A 19503-nucleotide genomic window follows, 5' to 3' on the forward strand; every position below is an offset into this window, starting at 1 on the left:
ACTTTTTGTCCAATCAACGCCTCCAGACTTCGGGTCAGGTGACCATAGAGTGCGGGGGGCGGAGCTACAGTCTGGCGCGAGGAACCGTTAAGATGGACAACGACTATAACCAATGAGGTACTCTGACTAGGGCGTTGGGAACCCAATAACAGTGGTCGGGCGGGCGCCTTCCCGGAGCGCGGGGAGATGTAAAGACAGACAAATAGTTTTCCCAATGAGACTGTAGAAGAGAGGAGCTAATTGACCAATGAAGACTGCGGGGCGGGAACCTCTGCCGCGGCGGAGTCCAAGATGGCGGCGTGCGGTTCCGCTGTGTGAAACGAGCGCGGGGCGGCGGGTTAGTCAGTTTCGCGGAGAAGACCTCCGACGACCCGCTACAATGAAGGGAAAAGAGCGCTCCCCAGTCAAGCCGAAACGCTCCCGTGGTGGTGAGGACTCGACTCCCCGCGGGGAGCGGAGCAAGAAGTTAGGGGGCTCTGGTGGCAGCAATGGGAGCAGCAGTGGAAAGACCGACGGCGGCGGCGGGTCGCGGCGCAGCCTTCATCTGGACAAGTCTAGCAGCCGAGGTGGTAGCCGCGAGTACGACACCGGTGGGGGCAGCTCCAGTAGCCGCTTGCATAGTTACAGCTCCCCAAGCACCAAAAATTCCTCGGGCGGGGGCGAGTCGCGCAGCAGCTCCCGGGGTGGAGGCGGGGAGTCACGTTCCTCTGGGGCCGCCTCTTCAGCTCCTGGCGGCGGGGACGGCGGGGAATACAAGACATTGAAGATAAGCGAGTTGGGGTCTCAGCTGAGTGACGAAGCGGTGGAGGACGGACTGTTTCACGAGTTCAAACGCTTCGGTGATGTAAGTGTCAAAATCAGTCATCTCTCGGGTTCTGGCAGCGGGGATGAGCGAGTAGCCTTTGTGAACTTCCGGCGGCCAGAGGACGCGCGGGCGGCCAAGCATGCCAGAGGCCGTCTAGTGCTCTATGACCGGCCCCTGAAGATAGAAGCTGTGTATGTGAGCCGGCGCCGCAGCCGCTCCCCTTTAGACAAAGATTCTTATCCTCCATCAGCCAGTGTTGTCGGGTCCTCTGTAGGTGGTCACCGGCACCCCCCTGGAGGAGGTGGTGGAGGCCAGAGATCACTTTCCCCTGGTGGCGCAGCCTTGGGATACAGAGACTACCGGTTGCAGCAGTTGGCTCTTGGCCGCCTGCCCCCTCCACCTCCGCCACCATTGCCCCGAGACCTGGAGAGGGAGCGAGATTACTCGTTCTATGAGAGAGTACGCCCAGCCTACAGTCTGGAGCCAAGGGTGGGAGCTGGAGCAGGTGCTGCTCCTTTCAGAGAAGTGGATGAGATCTCACCCGAGGATGATCAGCGCGCTAACCGGACGCTTTTCTTGGGCAACCTAGACATCACTGTGACAGAGAGTGATCTAAGAAGGGCTTTTGACCGTTTCGGAGTCATCACAGAAGTAGATATCAAGAGGCCTTCTCGGGGCCAGACCAGTACCTATGGCTTTCTCAAATTTGAGAACCTAGACATGTCTCACCGGGCCAAACTAGCAATGTCTGGCAAAATTATAATTCGGAATCCTATAAAAATTGGTTATGGCAAAGCTACACCCACCACCCGCCTCTGGGTAGGTGGCCTGGGTCCTTGGGTGCCTCTTGCTGCCCTGGCACGGGAGTTTGACCGATTTGGCACCATACGCACCATTGACTACCGCAAAGGTGATAGTTGGGCGTATATCCAGTACGAAAGCCTGGATGCAGCTCATGCTGCCTGGACCCATATGCGGGGCTTCCCACTCGGTGGCCCAGATCGTCGCCTTAGAGTAGACTTTGCAGACACAGAACATCGTTACCAGCAGCAATATCTGCAGCCTCTGCCCTTAACTCATTATGAACTGGTGACAGATGCTTTTGGACACCGGGCACCTGACCCTTTGAGGGGTGCTCGGGACAGGACACCACCGTTACTATACAGAGATCGTGATAGGGACCTTTATCCTGACTCCGATTGGGTGCCACCCCCGCCCCCAGTTCGTGAACGCAGCACTCGGACTGCAGCTACTGCTGTGCCTGCTTATGAGCCACTGGATAGCTTGGATCGCAGGCGGGATGGCTGGTCCTTGGACCGGGACAGAGGTGATCGAGATCTGCCCAGCAGCAGAGACCAACCTAGGAAGCGAAGGCTGCCTGAGGAGAGCGGGGGACGTCATCTGGATAGGTCCCCGGAGAGTGACCGTCCACGAAAACGTCATTGTGCACCTTCTCCTGACCGCAGTCCAGAATTGAGCAGTAGCCGGGATCGCTACAACAGTGACAATGATCGATCTTCCCGTCTTCTCTTGGAAAGGCCCTCTCCAATCAGAGACCGACGAGGTAGTTTGGAGAAGAGCCAGGGTGACAAGCGAGACCGTAAAAACTCTGCATCAGCTGAACGGGATAGGAAGCACCGGACAGCTGCTTCCACTGAGGGAAAAAGCCCTCTGAAAAAAGAAGACCGGTCTGATGGGAGTGCACCCAGCACCAGCACTGCTTCATCGAAGCTGAAGTCCCCTTCCCAGAAACAGGATGGTGGGACAGCCCCTGCAGCAGCAGCCTCTCCCAAACTCTGTTTGGCCTGGCAGGGCATGCTTCTGTTGAAGAACAGCAACTTTCCTTCCAACATGCATCTGTTGCAGGGTGACCTCCAGGTGGCTAGTAGTCTTCTTGTGGAGGGCTCAACTGGAGGCAAAGTGGCCCAGCTCAAAATCACTCAGCGTCTTCGTTTGGACCAGCCCAAGTTGGATGAAGTAACTCGACGCATCAAAGTGGCAGGGCCCAATGGTTATGCTATTCTTCTGGCTGTGCCTGGAAGTTCTGATAGCAGGTCCTCCTCTTCCTCGGCCACCTCAGACACTGCCACCTCTACTCAGAGGCCACTTAGGAACCTCGTGTCCTATTTAAAGCAAAAGCAGGCCGCCGGGGTGATCAGCCTCCCTGTGGGGGGCAACAAAGACAAGGAAAACACCGGAGTCCTTCATGCCTTCCCACCCTGTGAGTTCTCCCAGCAGTTCCTGGATTCCCCTGCCAAGGCACTGGCCAAATCTGAAGAAGATTACCTGGTCATGATCATTGTCCGTGGTGCGTCTTAAAGTCCATATGTAACTTGTATTTAGTACTTTGACATGGTTCCTGTTTTGTGATGTGTGATGGGATACAGCATTGGATGAAATTTTCTTTTCAATTAGTTGTTTAGTTGTAGCTTTCTTTTTTATATTTTTATAAACCTCTTTAAAATAGAAGTCAGGAGAGTTTAGCTATTATTTTAAGTGAAAGGGATGCCCTAAAGGTAGCAGGCAAATGGATTTACTTTAATTAGGAGTTCCCACTCTTATGAGTAACTTTTTTCCTCTTTTTCTGCAGTTTTTTCTTTTTTAACCTTAAGCTTAAAAAAATCCTCCAAGTTACAAAACCAGAAATTTGAAAAGTCAATTTGGAAAACAAAGAGCCCACTGACTATATAAAGATGATAATATACACCTGAAAATGGCTTGATTGGTATGTAGGTAAATAATTCCTGTACCAGAAATGTTTGTGTGGCTGAAATTTGATCAGGAATCTCATTAGTATAAGCTGGTAAATCATATAGCATTGTGATTATTTTATTCAGGTATTTGAGTATTTCTCTTAAAATACGTGGTTTATTCCCAGAGAGTTTGCTTTAACATACACATTTTTATCATTGGTTCTTGAGTTCTGTATCCTGTATATGCACTTTTGGTTTGTAGCAGTAACTGTTCAGTAAAAATTGAGGAGTATGTTACAAACCACACATGTCTTATGCTTACAGTAGTATGCAGGAAGTGAGTAGGTGCTTTTAAAATCAGAATTCTTTGGTCAGTTGTTGGTGTGTGGTGGTGGTTTCACTGACTTTTTCAGAGAGATGTAGCAGGTACAGTTCTAATTTAATTGTGCATATTTCAAAACTTGTGTTTTTCATCAGAGATGAGTTTTTATTTTTGTATCCATTCAAATTTCTGATTTCAATAATAGAAAGAAGAGTTGTCTGCAGGCTCATAAGTCATCTTTTGTTTCAGTGGGCATTAATCAGCCATATGTCATCGTGAAATGCCTTTGACATACTCTCCAAATTTTGCTTGTATTTTTATTTTCATATTTAAACGCTAGCAATGACATTACATTATTGAAAAGATTTTGAATATCTTTGAAATTTTATGTTTATATTTTCGCTGGTGGCCAACCACAGAAAATTGAAATGTCAGTTTAGGAAAACCCTTTTTTAGTGGTTTATTTTCTCAGACACCTGGAATTAATACAAAATAATTTAGCCCATCCTGACAGTTTTTTTCCAAAACTGAAGATTATATCAACTTCTGGTTCTTAACAAGGGTTTTTGCTGCTTAACAGTAACGAGTGTTTTCCTTGTCTGTCTTTTTTTTTCATCTACCCCCATCACCCCCAGCCCTAGTTTCTCAGGTCATTTGTAGGTATATTTTCCCCCGTGATTTAAATGTTGAGGACTTTAGCTAAGGCCTTTGATATTTAATTATGATTAGAAACTTGAGGACCTTTGGATCATGGTCATGTTTCTAGTCTGTGTAAGTGACTTCTTGAAAGCCTGGCAGAACCCAACTGTTTTCTTTCTGTTATCAAAGCTGATAGTTTTGAAATAGCACCAATAATAACCCAGGGAAACGTCATGTAATTTTTAATTGTCCGTTATGACAGGTGTCTAATGCATGTCAGCATGAAAGCCTCATCACTCTGTGTCATCCTTTTTGGTTTTCACTATGCATTTGTAAATTTTCTTTTTAAGTTTGGAAGTTTTTGTGTTTTTTGTTTTTAAACTGGAAAAACTAGCCATTTTGAGAGAAGGAAGATACTAGGCTATGAGCACAAAGGTCCTTGGTGTGCCTGTAGGGAAAATACCTGAAATCCTACAATTAAGACTTTTGGTCCTTTTTGCTTTTAAAAGGCTTTGCTTGACATTCTAATGTGGAGTAGACACCTGTTCAGAAACTTCTGCAAGTGTGCAGTCTGTGCATAAGTGGGGTCAGAGTACAATTTGCGGCTAGATACATTTTTTCCAGTTTAAATAATCTCACTAACCATTAACTTTTGAATATCTTTTGATAAGATGGCTGGACAAATAATTTTACTCTTTTAGGGAGTGAAGTCCATGACATCTGATTTTACTCTAATCCAAAGTGTGTGTGGTTATTGTTTTTTTTTTAAGTTGATGTGACAGCTTACCGAAGAGCAGAGTACTGTGGGTTTTGCTCCATGTTTGTTTGAACCTTAATCTGACATTGTGGCTTTTGTTAGATCTGGGCAGTTTGTGCTTCAATGTTTTTGAAACAATGGCTTGATACCATTTCTAAATGTATGTATTATAACTATGTTTAGTTTAGTGTGTACCTGCAGAGTGCCATCATTCAGATGAATCTCTTAATTTGTGTTGCTTGTTCTGTTGTGCAGGTTCATAATATTGGTAAACTACTTAAAACTTCAGAGTGTAATGAAAACAAATGTCTAAAACTATCTGGTTCTAATTCTCATTAGCCAGAATTTCGTAATCTCAACATTGGATGTTCTTTGTAACAACCAATTGTTTCTTTTACTTTAAAAAAATGTATTTGTTTAATTGATTTTTTTGGAACTCAGTTCAAATGAATGGAAAGAATTTCTTCAGGATATCATTCGACGACTTATTAAGTATTACTGGTAAAAAAAAAAAATAAACCATCAAGCTAATTTAGATTTTTAATCACAACTTCAAAGTTTATGAAAAATTAATCATTCAGCTCCTAGCCAATTTTTTTATATTATTTTGTTGGTTATAACTGGGATCCCTATAAAGAGTTTTCCACACAAAAAATTTAAATTCCTGGTTTAAGATGTATATTTTTACTCTCACCTGAGAGTAGATAGAGTTTTCCCTTTAAGGATTATATCTTAAAATGTCCATTCTCTGGCTGGTATAAGCTCTCGTCACATTTTGAAGGTAATATATATACTCTGGACCTTCTTAACTCAGATCATTTGAGGTACAATAGTAAAAGTAAGGTGTGTGTTGCTTTCTGAGTCAAACGCTTGTTTAGGTTTATTTAAAAACTATTTTATGAGCAGGTTTTCACTGACAATTTTTCTGTTGTTTTTTGTCTTTTTGATTTTAAATCCACTTTCTTCAGACAGTGAAATTGCTCATTTGCAGATACAGCTTGAACTGCAGTTTGGTTCCCTATAGAACCCACTCACCAAAAACTGTGGTAACAGAACTAGGAAATCCTGTTGAGAAGAGGGCCTTAATGACCTTTTTTGTGAAAAAATTTTTGGAGAGAATTTCTGGACACTTTTTTTCTGTCTCTGCCACAGTGTTTGGTTTGGAGATAGGAGTTAGGTATGAGAACAAGAAGAGAAATGGAGCTGACCCTCTTAACATTCTGGTTATAGTGATGTGCCTAAAGGGAGAAAATGATTTCAGGTAACTACGGTGAACTGTCTAGCTTAATGAAGAGTTTTACATGTATGATGTAAACAGAGTTGGAAAGTAAAAGTCCTACAGTGTTCTTTGGCTGTTTAGCGATTGTTTGTATGAGGGTTTTCTTAAAAGAAAATAACAGCTGCTGTCTTTGATAACACAGATGAAGGTGGATTTTTAAAAGGCTTTGTATCTTGACCCCTTTGTACAGTAATGGAGTAGGTCTGTATTGCTCCATATAAATTACAGAATGAAAATAGAGGGGGTAAAAGTTTGACTAAACTCCACCTTTTTATAGTTTCATTTTTTAAGTTATATTTAGAATATATTGATTATAAATTGATTGTAAACTTGCTTTTTTCTGATATGTTTTACTCAGTTACATGAGTACCAAGGATATTTTCAGTCCTATAATCCTCACTTAATTGCAGTCTTTAAAAAAAAAAATCCACCCTATTGTTCTACTTGTCTATTCATACAGTAAATTCATTTCAAGGTTTGTGCCAGTGGGTATTATTGGTGCTTTTTGAAGTCAAGGTGGACTATCCAGGAAGGTCTTGTTAATGTTATGTTTAGCTATAATGGCATAGGGGAAATATATATATTTTTAATATTGTAAACGTTTGTACTGAATAACCTTTTTCCCCTCCCCCCCCCGCAAGCAAAACTGGTGAACAGCGGATGAAGATACGGAATTCAAAGCTCTAATGGACCTTTTTGAAGAGAAGTTGTGGCTTATGTGGAGTTTACATGGGCCTCTTGATGGAAGAAAGCTAATCTGTTTAGTATTTGTGCATTTTACTAAAATGGCAGCTTAAAGTTGTGTATCTGCTATTGTGATGCCAATGCCGGTGTTTTAAGTGGAAAAAAAATGACCTTGCTTTGTGCTGTGTACACAAGATTTCTGGAAAAGAAAAACCCTTTTTATGGCTCACACAGCTTAAAAGTAGCTGTCACTCAAACGTGCGCTCACAGTTGAGCTGCTTTTGTTTTATTCTAAATAAATTGTTTCTTTTGAGGAAAATGTTTTTCTGCCTGGAAGTGAATTGACGGCAAACCTTTGACCCCTTTGTTTGCAGCTGAGGGGGTACTTGCTGCTGCTCAGATCTTGTATGTCTTGAGCAAGAAGCAGGGAGACCATCATTTTGACTATCACAGTGTGTCAATTCTGAAGGATCACTAGTGTTACTGTGACCCCCTTTGTTTGCAGTGAAGGGGATCGTTTGCTTCTCAGTCCTCAACTTGATGAGGAAATGGTGCTGTTTGCTGGCACGCAAGAAGCCGGGGCAAGCACCGTAAGCCTCACCACAGTGCACGAGTCGGGGGCTTTGCTGGTTTGAAGAGCCGGAGTTGCTGAAATTTAAGTTTTGATTTATTTTGTTCACCCATCACGTTTGGCCTTAGTTTCATTTTTAATTTGAAGAAAAGTTTGAAATTGCTTTATCTTGCTCTTAACATTTGCACCAAATTGCCAAAAGAAGGAGAAATGCTCCGCTTGCTTTTTAAATGTTAATGATGATGTTAATAAAGCCTTTCCTGACACATTTGAGGAGCTCCTCCATCTTCAGGGGCTTCTTACCAGAGTTATGCAGTGATGGGTTTAGTTCTGAATGGATGAAGAGTTCCTGAGAGCTAGCGTTTGTAATTAGAACCGTTACTTGGTATCTGTGCCTTATTTGACCTGTGGTTCCACATGCCTTGGATGTGCATGCACCGTGACGGTTTCATAGGTACGAACGCACACTCAGGCCCAGTCACTTCGGTTGGTAGTACAGATTGTGAGGAAAAAATGGAGGCATCCTTAAGGAGCAAAAAGTGTTTGCCTTTAGTTCCTGCATTATCCTGTACAGGGGCTCCTGAGCTTTGGAAGCTGTTTCCAGTACAGGAGAACAACTCCCCTGTTTGCAGCAGGAGACTTCGGTGCAAGTGACAACGCTGGAGTTCAAGAGGAAGCCAGCAGTGCTGCACCATTGGCTTCAGACACCATTGTTGTTTGCCAGTTTTAAACTTAACTAGTTGCAGACGAAGACCACCTTGAAATGCAGGCTTGTTGGGCTTGTTTTGAATTTTAACCTCGGATGGAAGAGGCCTAGTGCTGTCTGTCTCCATGCGGGATGATGATTACTTAGGCAACAGGTGATTATCAACAAAGGATGCCACGCTTATACTCTGCAAGGTGGTGTTCCAGTGGCAAACAGCTGTATAAACTCTTGTAAACAGGTAAGAGGGTTTTTAGAGGTCAAAATGCATTATAATTATTAGGGTGAGGGCTTTTAATGTTTTGGGGTATGTTTCTCTGATTGGAAGTCTTTAGGTACTCTGCTGCTGTTACTAGCTTCCTCCCCTCACCAAAGTGTTGTATTAACAAAGTTGCAGGCCAGAACTTTTGTTCTACTTGGTATTTTGAGTTTTTTAAGTTTTAAAATTTGTTTTAACGTTTGAAAAAATTATTTTAATGTGAGAGCCAAAGTATTAAAATCCTGGTTATGGATTTGGATCTACAAAAAATTGACGTTTTCTTTTAGCCATAGCCTTCACCCTTAGTGGTGATTTAATGGTGCTGGAAGAACTCAACTGGTGTAAAAATGTTGCTTATTACAAACACTGATTTCTAAACCTCCAAGTTAAGAATATTTTAGTATGTATAGCAAAAAAGTGTATTATCAGACTGGGAATGACAGATAACTTAGCCAAAATAGTTAATTTTTTTCTTTTTCCACAGAGAGATTTATTTAATTATAAAATTAGGTAGCTACAACCAACTTTAGGAGGTGAATGGGCAGTGTTGAGGAAGATCTAGCGCTTAACCATTTTCATTGTCCATTTAGCCCTGCCAGCCTTCTGAGCCCTTCCAGCCCCTCCCTCCAACATTAATCAAGTGTGAGGCTTTGGCCGCTTAATACAAGCACAACTTCTTGAATGTATAATACAACTTAGGTTTCCTTGCTTTATTTTAAATGGGATCAAATATTTTGAAGAGAATTTTTCTTTTTCATGAGATTTTTGTCTTTCATCTCTTTCCAAAGGGGAAAAGTGAAGTATGATGGTTTTTAGGTTCTCAGTATGTCATTTTCAACAGTTTTTAAAACATGAGTTGGTAAATGATCTCTCATGTACATTTCTTTAAACAGTTTGTTCCTGTTGGAAATGTTAATTTCCAGTGTGTTTTCTTTCTCTGACTACTGAAAGCCCATTAAGTAGTTTTTACAATTAGTAAAAAAGTATTTAAAATCACTGTGGCAATTTGAGGAAGATTTTGTTACACTCTACATATTTCTCCATGTTTGGTATCTTTCTAAGATCTCAGGCTTCATCTTTCAAGAAGAAAAAATGTTGCAGACAGGGCATTTGTTTATTTGTATCTGAAACCATGTCATGCAAAATGGAAAGATACACAGTTTTTTGAAACTACTCATGAAATTTTATTTCCAGCTGCACCATGAAGAAAAAATATTAATTGGGTTGAGTATTAGATCTAGAGTTCTGGTTTTATAAATTGGAAAGTGCCCTTTGGAATTATATGTGTGGTTTTTCCAGTGTCTTTTGTATGATCTGAATTTAGGGTTCTACTATAAAGGAAATAGTTCCAAGAACACCCCTGAGTTGACTTGTGCTCATTTTGAAAAGTCTGGTTGTATTAAAATTGAAAATGGGGATTACCCTGAGTTTAGTAAAACAACCTAGATTTTATAAATTGCCACTTCAGTAGCTTAAGGCACATTATTATTTACAAGCTGTTTATCTGAGGCAATAAATTTAGTGCTTATGGCTTGTGCAGCATCTATTTTTCTTCTTTGCAATAGGATATATGGTTATGGCTTATCTGACCATCACCACCATTTCCCATTCAAGTTCGCTCTTTTTAAGCTTTCCTGGTTAAAATAGGATTTTTACTTAAAAACTTGGATTATAACCTAGTTATACGTTCTAAGCAGAGGAGTTTATTGAGCAACAAAATTCCTTCAAACCTCAGACAAGATTGTTGCTAAGAAGCAACCAAAAAGAGATTTTGATTTTGAGGTAAAATTACTTAACATGCTTCTGTACCCAAATGCTGTGATATTAAGCATTCAGGTAGGGTTCCTGTATAAATTAAATGCTGGCTGTATGTTAAGAACTAAGATGCTGAGTATATAGAACAAAGTATCAAATAGTGTCTACCCCTGTCAGCAACTTGTACTCTAATTGGAGAAACTAGATATAAACAGGTAAATAGTTAAATATCAGGGCAGAAAAGTTCATAGTTTAATAAGACAACTATGAGAGATGTCACAGGTCAAATTTGATTAATTGGATTTTTACTGGCCATATGGGTATATGATTGAGTATATGAACTTTAAGCTGGGGTGGTCAAGAAAGGCTTTACAAAATAATTTGTTAGTTAGAGAAGGATATAGAATGGTGGAGGGGGGTTGGGATTGAGATGTCAGGCCAAGAAGCATGAGTAATAATAGAAGTTGATACATGGAAAAGATGCAGGCTGAGTCTAGAAAACTAGTAACGTAGTTGGGTCAACAAAATAGGGAGTCCTGAAAGGCAAGCCAGTTTTAGGCAGGTGGGGAGTGAGGATGCATAATCAATTGAGGGGTGCTGATGTAAAGCAACAATACTAATAGCAGTCACTTATTAAATAGCATTCTGCCAAGTCCTCGACAAACATTGTCTCATCCACTTTTCACCACAGACCAATCTGACAGCTAGTAAGTGATAGAGCCAGGGTTCTAACCAGGCTTTTGTTCTAGCTTGGGCTCTTGGTCACTGTACTGTCATACCTCACTTTTTTCCAGCGGCTGGGATGGGATTAAAGCTGCAAACTTGAGAAAATGTCTGGATAGTGTATTTCATACTATAGTGTATCAGCATTTGAGGTTCTTGGGAAGCATACAGGCCCTTGGCTCCAACCCCAGAAATTCTGGGCTTTGTTAGGGCCAACATGGCCCAGGAGTCTTTGTTCTTTTACAAGCCCTCTGGGTAATTCTGATGTAGTCTGTGGTCAGTGGCCATGGGTTGAGCAACACTAACCCACAGAGAGTAGAGTGTTGAAGTTATAAACTTGGGGTAATGTCATATTTATGGCATGGGAAGGGAAGATGGTGCTAGAAAAGAGGCTCAGGTAGGAGAGCCAGAATAGTGTTCAGATTCTGAAGCTGAGAGGAGCTTCCAGAAGATAAATTCAGAGCTATTGAAGAGACAAGCAGAATGAAACTGCAAATGCCGTGGAATTTATTTCTTAAAATTGTCACTTAAGTAATTGTTTTATAGTCATGTAATTATATCTCCCAGGAATTCAATCTAGCTTAGTATTTAATTTTACCTTATAACTGTCTGTGAAGAAGCGTTGCTGTTTAGTTTGTGAAATGTTAAAGGGGTACCAGAAAAGTTTTATGACTTGGCTGAGGGGTACATAGCCAGAAACTGATTGAGGTATCCTTGAGTTTTCAGTTAATCTAAAAAATAATGTGATTGTAGTCTATCTTGAAATTGAAAGCAGTTGTAGGATTGAGTGAGTATATGTGTATGTACACAACGTAAGTTGTTTTCCATCAATGAACCATCACTTTTCTCTACTACCTCCTAACTAGGTTACTAATAGGATTGAGATACAATGGAATTATAGGTAAAGTTGAGTGTATCTTTGACTTGTAAATGGTTGAAAGATTTCCCATTTTGAATTATCAATACTTGGTTTGTCTTTGATTGGTGTAGCTAATTATTTAATTCTTCAAATATTTAGGTACGTGTTATGTATCAGGTAGTATTCTAGGTCTTGGGAGTATATTGGTGAGGAAAACAGCTCCTTATGTCTCATGGAGCTCATATCCTGATTGAAGAAGGGAGGTAGGTAGTAAACTAATTTAGGGCCTTGTTGCCAGGAACAAAGGGTTTAGATTGTATTCTAAAGCTGAATGCAGTGGAAAGCCATTGGAGGTTTTAAGCAGGGGGATGAAGTGATTTGATCAAGATTTGACTACGTGTCTCAGGGAAGTAACAAATAAATGTCTTTCAGATTTCTTTCAATTATTCCCAAGATCTAGAATACTGCCTCGTATATAATAGGTACCCAAATATTTGAAAAATTAATTAATTAGCTACAGAAATTGAAGACAAACAGTATGAGTAATTCAAAACAGGAAATCTTTCAACCATTTACACATCAAAGATAAATGAACATTTCAAATTCTCTGCAAGACGGTGAATATGTTCTTGCTCAGAGATAAGCAGTGTTCTTTTATTTAAATACTGTAATAGAGATTTTATTTCTTCTTCAGGCTCATAATTGTTGACTACCCTGAGTTCTTCCTCCTTGTACATCCTCATTTTCTCAACATGTCATTTTTTATTCTTTCTGCTTTCAGCAAACTGTCATGACAGTTTACACTATAGTCACATATAGTTTCTGCTATAACACATTGACCGTGTTTTCTATATTTCATAACTTGTAATTTTTCTAGTGGTATCAAACCAAACTTCCATACTAAAAATCAATTTAGAGAGTTTTTGTGGAATGGCTGTCATCCTGTGCAAGCCAGTTACATGCGTGTATACAATTTTAAAGTACTGAATTAGTATCTGACCTTTCTCAAGAAACCAGCAGATTTTCCTTTTACCCAAGCCAGGGGCTTAATGAAAAGCTGTCATGCATAAGCTTGTTATTGCATCTATGTTCAGGGTAGAAATATTATTACAGGTAAAATTAACACTTTGAGGCACCATATAAATATATATTTTTATTACATATTTTTAAGGCATATTGAGAAAAGTGTTTGATAAAATTGTATTTTAGCATATAGAAATTGACTGTCAGTAGTTTTACCTTGCTCCCAAGATAAGCATATCATTTGTGTATATTCTTTTATAGAGAAACACTTCAATAAATACACTCTTTAGAATTTTTCTGCATTTTGTAGCAGAGGTCTCAAACCTGGCTATGCATTAAAATCACCCGAGGAACTTTTCAGTACCAATAGCTGGGAGTCTCTCGTAGATTATTTAAATTGATCTAGGTACAGTGGGGCTCTGCCAAGGCCCCACTGTTGTTTTAAGTGCCCACGTGATTCTAGTATGTAGCCAGGGTTGAGAACCACTGCCCTAGAGACAAATCTTAAACATACGGACCAACACACGCACAATCAGCCTCTTAAAAACTGTTTGAACATCAAAGCGAAAAACTTTCAGAGTATAATTTGGATTCAGTAGAGTATGTATATTGTTTAGTCTTCTAGAATTTCTGCTGTTGAAAGTGTGGCCCTCAGACCAGCAGTAATAGCATCACCTAGAAGCTTGTTAAGAAATGTAGAATTGCAAGGCCTGACACAGACCCACTGAATGGACTCAGATCCCTAGGTGATTCCTCTGTACTGGAAGGTTTGAGAAGTACTTACTAAGATGCAGATATATAAATGTCCTTTGTAGTAAAAATGGGTGATTAGAATCTTATCCCTCATGCATAAGATTCTCAGATTTGTGCATTAGTCAATGACATTTACTTTAAAGATTTAAAAAAAATATTTCAGTAAGAAAAGTAAGAACAAGAGTTCATAGGTAGTGAGCTTCTGGTGACTAGAGAATTACCAGAGGGTCTCTGCCACCAAGATAGGGGAGGGGTTATTGTTGTCTTTCCTAGTTGGTTGGTTCTTGCTTATTTTGTTACACTTATATTTTTTTCTCTCCCTCCTCTTCTGTTCTAGCCCACTCTTTTCATTGTGAGATAGAATATGTTATTTTTTTATAGATACAGGTGAGGATATTTGAGACACTGTACTGATAGGTACCCCATAATTTAGAAAATTTGGTAGAGGTAGGTTCAGAGCTTTCTATGGAGGGCATGGGTATGGACAGGACTGAAGAGTGGTTCCTAATTGCTTTTGTTTTTAATTGTATGATAATAACTTCATTAATAAACTGATTTTCCTCACATAGCAACAAGAATCTAATTATGTTAAAGTTCACAGTGACAAATAATGAATGTTAAGATTTGTATGTATTGAAGGGAATGGACCAATGTGAATGTTCAGAAAATACTGTAAATTGCATGATATCAATTTAGATACAGAAATGCTATTTTTAATGCATAAGTTTTTATGATAAAAGATTCTAAAATACATTAACCAAGCAACCATGTTGATATCAAATGAAAAATTGCAGCCAGATTATTCTCATCCCACAAGTTTTTAATTTTTAAATTGGCATATGTGTTTTAGAGGGATTTTTCATTAAGAACAGCAATGTCAGTGTCTCTAGAAAACTTTTCTAGGGTGGTTTTATGATTTATAGATTTCTCCTGAGACATGAGAGGTGTTTTTTTATTTTTTAGTGGAGACTTACCTGTATCATTTATCTCTCCTGACAAATTTCATTTATGAAGTTTACCCTCTGCAGTGTTATTAATCTTACTGGAAATTCATTCCACGAAAAGGATGAATTCATCTGAACTTTAAGGTTTGGTGGTTGAAAATACTTTATTTCTGTGATACATGAGTGTTTTTTTCTTTAATATTAATGGTTTAAAGTTATTTTGAACCTTCAGAGACACCTTTTCTTCTATTTGCTGCTCCTTAAGTTTGGAGATGTCTGAAGCCCTAATTTAAAAAAAAAAAATTAACACATGGTATTGGATCTACCTCCTCTATTTTTTTTTAATAGCCAAGTTTAAAGGAGGGAACATTTCTAAGTATAGTAATTGGTTAAAATGTCTTTTTTTCCTCCTGGGTTTCTTTTTAGGAACTACTGACAATCAAAAACCTATAGCCGACTTTGGGATATGGCTTTAATATTCAGCAACTAAAAGATGAGTTCTAATTGGCAGACTTCTGGCATTGGCACTTGTCCTTCTGTTTCTATAGAAACTGGGTTGGAAGTCAGAGCTGCACAAAGGGAAAGGGTAAGTTTCTTTTAAACTCCATATTTATAAACCCGTATTAACTGTGGCATGGTATCAGTTTTCACATAAGGATATATACATTAGTGTACTAGAACGCAAATATGAACTACTGATTTTTACTTGAGTGGAAACTGACATCAAGTCATTAAATGTAATAGGAGGGTTTAAATATGGATTTATTTTTCTCGTGACTCTGACTTCACATTCTTGAAGCAGTGAACTCAGTATGATAATTTTCACTTTCACTTATATCTCATTTCGGGGTGATAAAATTGGTTTTTATCCTCTTAGATCTTTATTGTCGTTTTCTGGTAAGTGAAAATTGGGGTATAAAATATGTACAGAGGACATTTTAAAAGTCTGCATGAATTGTAAGTCTCTTCTCTGGGGCAGAGTCTGATTCTTTCCATTATAAAACAAGTACTGTACAACTGACTAGTTTTTTAGCTTCTCTCCTCTCTTAGCCAAGCAGGACGAGGTCGTCTGTTGGGCACATACATGTGTTCTCATCCAGGCAGACACCCATTAATCGTAGAACCTAAGACACCTGCCAGTTGGTGAGTTATCTTATTACTGTGGCTTCAGAGGACTGTGCTGCACAGCTGGGGCATTTAGGCTTGAAATGGTTTAATCAAGTGTGATAAACTCCTCTGATCTACAGGTTGGTGTTTGTAAATTAAAACTTTGACTAGTTGGGATATTGAAGGAAGGTAATATTAGCTCTTGTTCTTTAAAACTTGTCTATCATTTCCTTGGTCATGAAGTACTGCTCTTAAGGGATAGATTTCTCTTTTCCTTGCTAAGAGAATGTTGAAGTTGGTTGACACCAACCAAAGAGTGGGACATCTTGGCTTTATTTTGGCCCAAATTGTTAGTTTTGTAAAAATAGTGTAAAAGCGAAAGTTGGAAATTTTTCAATAGGGAAAGTTAATTCAGTTTTAAAAATTTCACTTCACAAGTCTTTGGTCAGTTAATGCCTGAAAGTAGATTTTCATTAAAACTGTATGCCTCCCTTCCTTAAGTACTACTGTGTATCCTATTTGTTTCTATTTGCTCCCTGGAGCTTGAATGATGTAAAAATAAATTGAATTTGTGACTGTTGGTAAATGTGGACAGAAAAAACTTTAGTCTCTAGCTGCCTGCTGTCAAGTATCCAGACATCCAGATGTGTCTTTACTCCTTAGTAAGGGTGGCCAACTTGTCCTGTTTTTAAAACGGAGAGTCATAGGTCGCAGGAACTCACTTATTTCCAGGCAAGCCAGACAGTTGGTCACCCTGTCTTATTCTCTGCATGCCTGAAACAATGTCACTAGGTTGTTACTGATCATCGTTTTGGATAGAAATAGATTTTTACAATATGTTAGCTTCTGTTGGAAAGTACCAGAGGGTAAGTTCTTCTTTTTAAAGAAATGATAGTCTTATTTGTCTCAGTGATCCTAGGTAATGCCAGCTTCCCTCTCATAGAAATAAAACATGAATTTTATTTTATTTATTTATTTTTTGTGGTACGCGGGCCTCTCACTGTTTTGGCCTCTCCCGTTGCGGAGCACAGGCTCCGGACGCGCAGGCTCAGCGGCCATGGCTCACGGGCCCAGCCGCTTCACGGCACGTGGGATCCTCCCGGACCGGGGCACGAACCCGTGTCCCCTACATCGGCAGGCGGACTCTCAACCACTGGGCCACCAGGGAAGCCCTAAAACGTGAATTTTAAACTGATCGATTTAAAGGTGATTACAAGGACTTTTGTTGTTTTTCATTTGTGTCCCCATGTTAAGACCATGGGTGATAAATGTGAGACATTTAGGTAGATATTTGTGGTGAATGAGTAGCCAAATGAGGCAAATATATATGTATATATGTCTTAAAGCCTTATACAAGTTGATTCTGTTTTAAGAGAAACACTCAAGGCTTTTAATAAGTATTGGGCTTTGGTTTTATAATGAGGTCCTCAGAGGAACTAGGTTTGGATTTTTAAAAATTACATCTAAGGGCTTCCCTGGTGGCGCAGTGGTTGAGAGTCTGCCTGCCGATGCAGGGGACACGGGTTCGTGCCCTGGTCCGGGAAGATCCCACATGCCGCAGAGCGGCTGGACCCGTGAGCCATGGCCGCTGAGCCTGTGCGTCCGGAGCCTGTGCTCCGCAATGGGAGAGGCCACAACAGTGAGAGGCCCGCGTACCGCAAAAAAAAAGAAAAAAAAAAATTACATCTAAAATCAAATATTAATACACGGTGTGCTTTTTTTTTTTCTCATGGAAAAAGCCAGTTTTACAATTAGGCAAGTTTATGTGCTAAGGAGCTAATTTTTTGCAAAAAACATAGCATCACATATGTTAATATGCCTAGATTACTTGAAAAATATCACAAATTATTTCAGTCCATTTAAGTAATTGTTGCTTTTATTATACTTTTAGAAAATCATTAAAGAAGAAAAGCCAGGGGCTGTGATCTAATCAGCGTTGTTAATTAGTTTTCAGAATTGGTTCCATTAGGACTAGCTTTGTAACTTTAGGCGAATAACTTGGTCTTAATTTGCTTTTGTCCTTAGGTGTAAGACAGGAATATTAATACCTATCCATCTTCCTCACAGGATTAGCATGATGCTGATGAGGTAATAGGTGGGAAAGAACTTTAAAAACTTAAAAGTACTGTAAGGTGGAGTTTTATTTATTTATAAATTTATTTTATTTATTTTTGGCTGTATTGGGTCTTCATTGCTGCGCGCAGGCTTTCTCTAGTTGCCGCGAGCCGGGGCTACTCTTCATTGTGCGTGGGCTTCTCACTGCGGTGGCTTCTGTTGTTGCAGAGCACTGGCTCTAGGCGTGCAGGCTTCAGTAGTTGTGGTGCGCGGGCTCAGTAGTTGTGGCTCACGGGCTCTAGAGAGCAGGCTCAGTAGTTGTGGCACACGGGCTTAGTTGCTCCATGTGGGTAGAGTTTTAGTATCAGAAATAGTATTTCATGAACAACGTATATAGAAAATTCCTTTTACAGTGGTGGTATGACATTTTCTTAGAGTAAGAACAGCAAGAAATGGTATCTTAATAGTTTTAAATATCTCAGCAAGTAACTGTGAAGAAAGTATTATTGAACTTTTATGTTCAAATTATCATGCTCTACTAAATATGTATATTTATAGATAATACTTTATAAACATTTCAACTAATATTTTAGTATTGAGGAATTATAAGTGGCACATACTTAGGCATTACCTCCTTTGGTCTGGGTTGGTGAATATTGGAAGACCTAAAAAAGTTCATTATCTTTAACAACTACATTATTATTGCATTGTAGCAGATGTGTTTTGTGACTTTAATTTGTTCGTTTTGGTTCTTAGGTATTTTGCATCCTCATTTTCATTTCAATCTAGATATTAAAAGTTTATGCCAATTTGAGTTAGAACGAATTTATTATAAGATAACTGCTTACAATTAAATTAGCTTCGTAATCTTGTGACACTGCTAAGAAGCCAGGGTTTTCTGAGGGGGAAAGTGTAGGGTTTTTTGTCACTTTGAGTTTGAGTTATGACTCCTCTACTTACTGGGTGTTTAATTACTTTGACCTTAAGTTTATACATTTGTAAAATAGTCATCATAGTATTTTATTCCGAAGTTTGTGAATATTAAATTAAGATTAAATATAAAATGTGTCTGCCTCAGTGACTAGTATGTATTAGATGTTGAAATAAAGTTCTTCACCAGCCTACTTCTCCAAACACATGCTAAGCCTCTTTGTTTCCTCTTTGTCCCATGGGATATCTTGAGGGGGAAGGAGATAGAAAATCGGTGTACTCTTGCTTTTCTTGAAACCCTGTATCTGTCCGAGATAGTATTTCTAGATTATGGTTACTTAGAAATGTGTTAACATCTTATAATATTGTTCAAGGGCAGGAGTAAATGAATAGGAACATTTAAAGTTGATTGTTAATATAGTGAATACATTAGTTATGAAGTCTTTAGCTTCCTGTAGTCTAGGGAGTCAGTCTTTCTTGATCCACACCGCCCAGGTTTAGAGGGGCTATTAGCATGGAGTAGGATGAAGAACTGCTCTGTTGTGTAAGAGTCATAAAGCCTATGTAAATCAGAATTCAACTTGGAGTTCTTTAGTTGGTTCTACTTTTACTGTTTTGTGGGTTATTTTATTTTATTTTTTT

At 39.5% G+C, this 19503-nt stretch overlaps 1 protein-coding gene across 1 annotated transcript; it reads left to right on the top strand.

Annotated features, from left to right (window-relative positions):
* The first annotated feature begins 247 nt into the window (after positions 1-247).
* RBM15 (RNA binding motif protein 15) lies at positions 248-7182 on the top strand. Its single transcript, XM_065885971.1, has 2 exons — positions 248-3117; positions 7137-7182. Exons 1-2 carry the CDS (start codon positions 248-250, stop codon positions 7180-7182), a joined length of 2916 nt encoding a protein of 971 aa, XP_065742043.1.
* Positions 7183-19503: the final 12321 nt, after the last annotated feature.

Source organism: Phocoena phocoena, chromosome 1 (assembly GCF_963924675.1).
Source record: "Phocoena phocoena chromosome 1, mPhoPho1.1, whole genome shotgun sequence".
Classification (NCBI taxonomy): domain Eukaryota; kingdom Metazoa; phylum Chordata; class Mammalia; order Artiodactyla; family Phocoenidae; genus Phocoena; species Phocoena phocoena.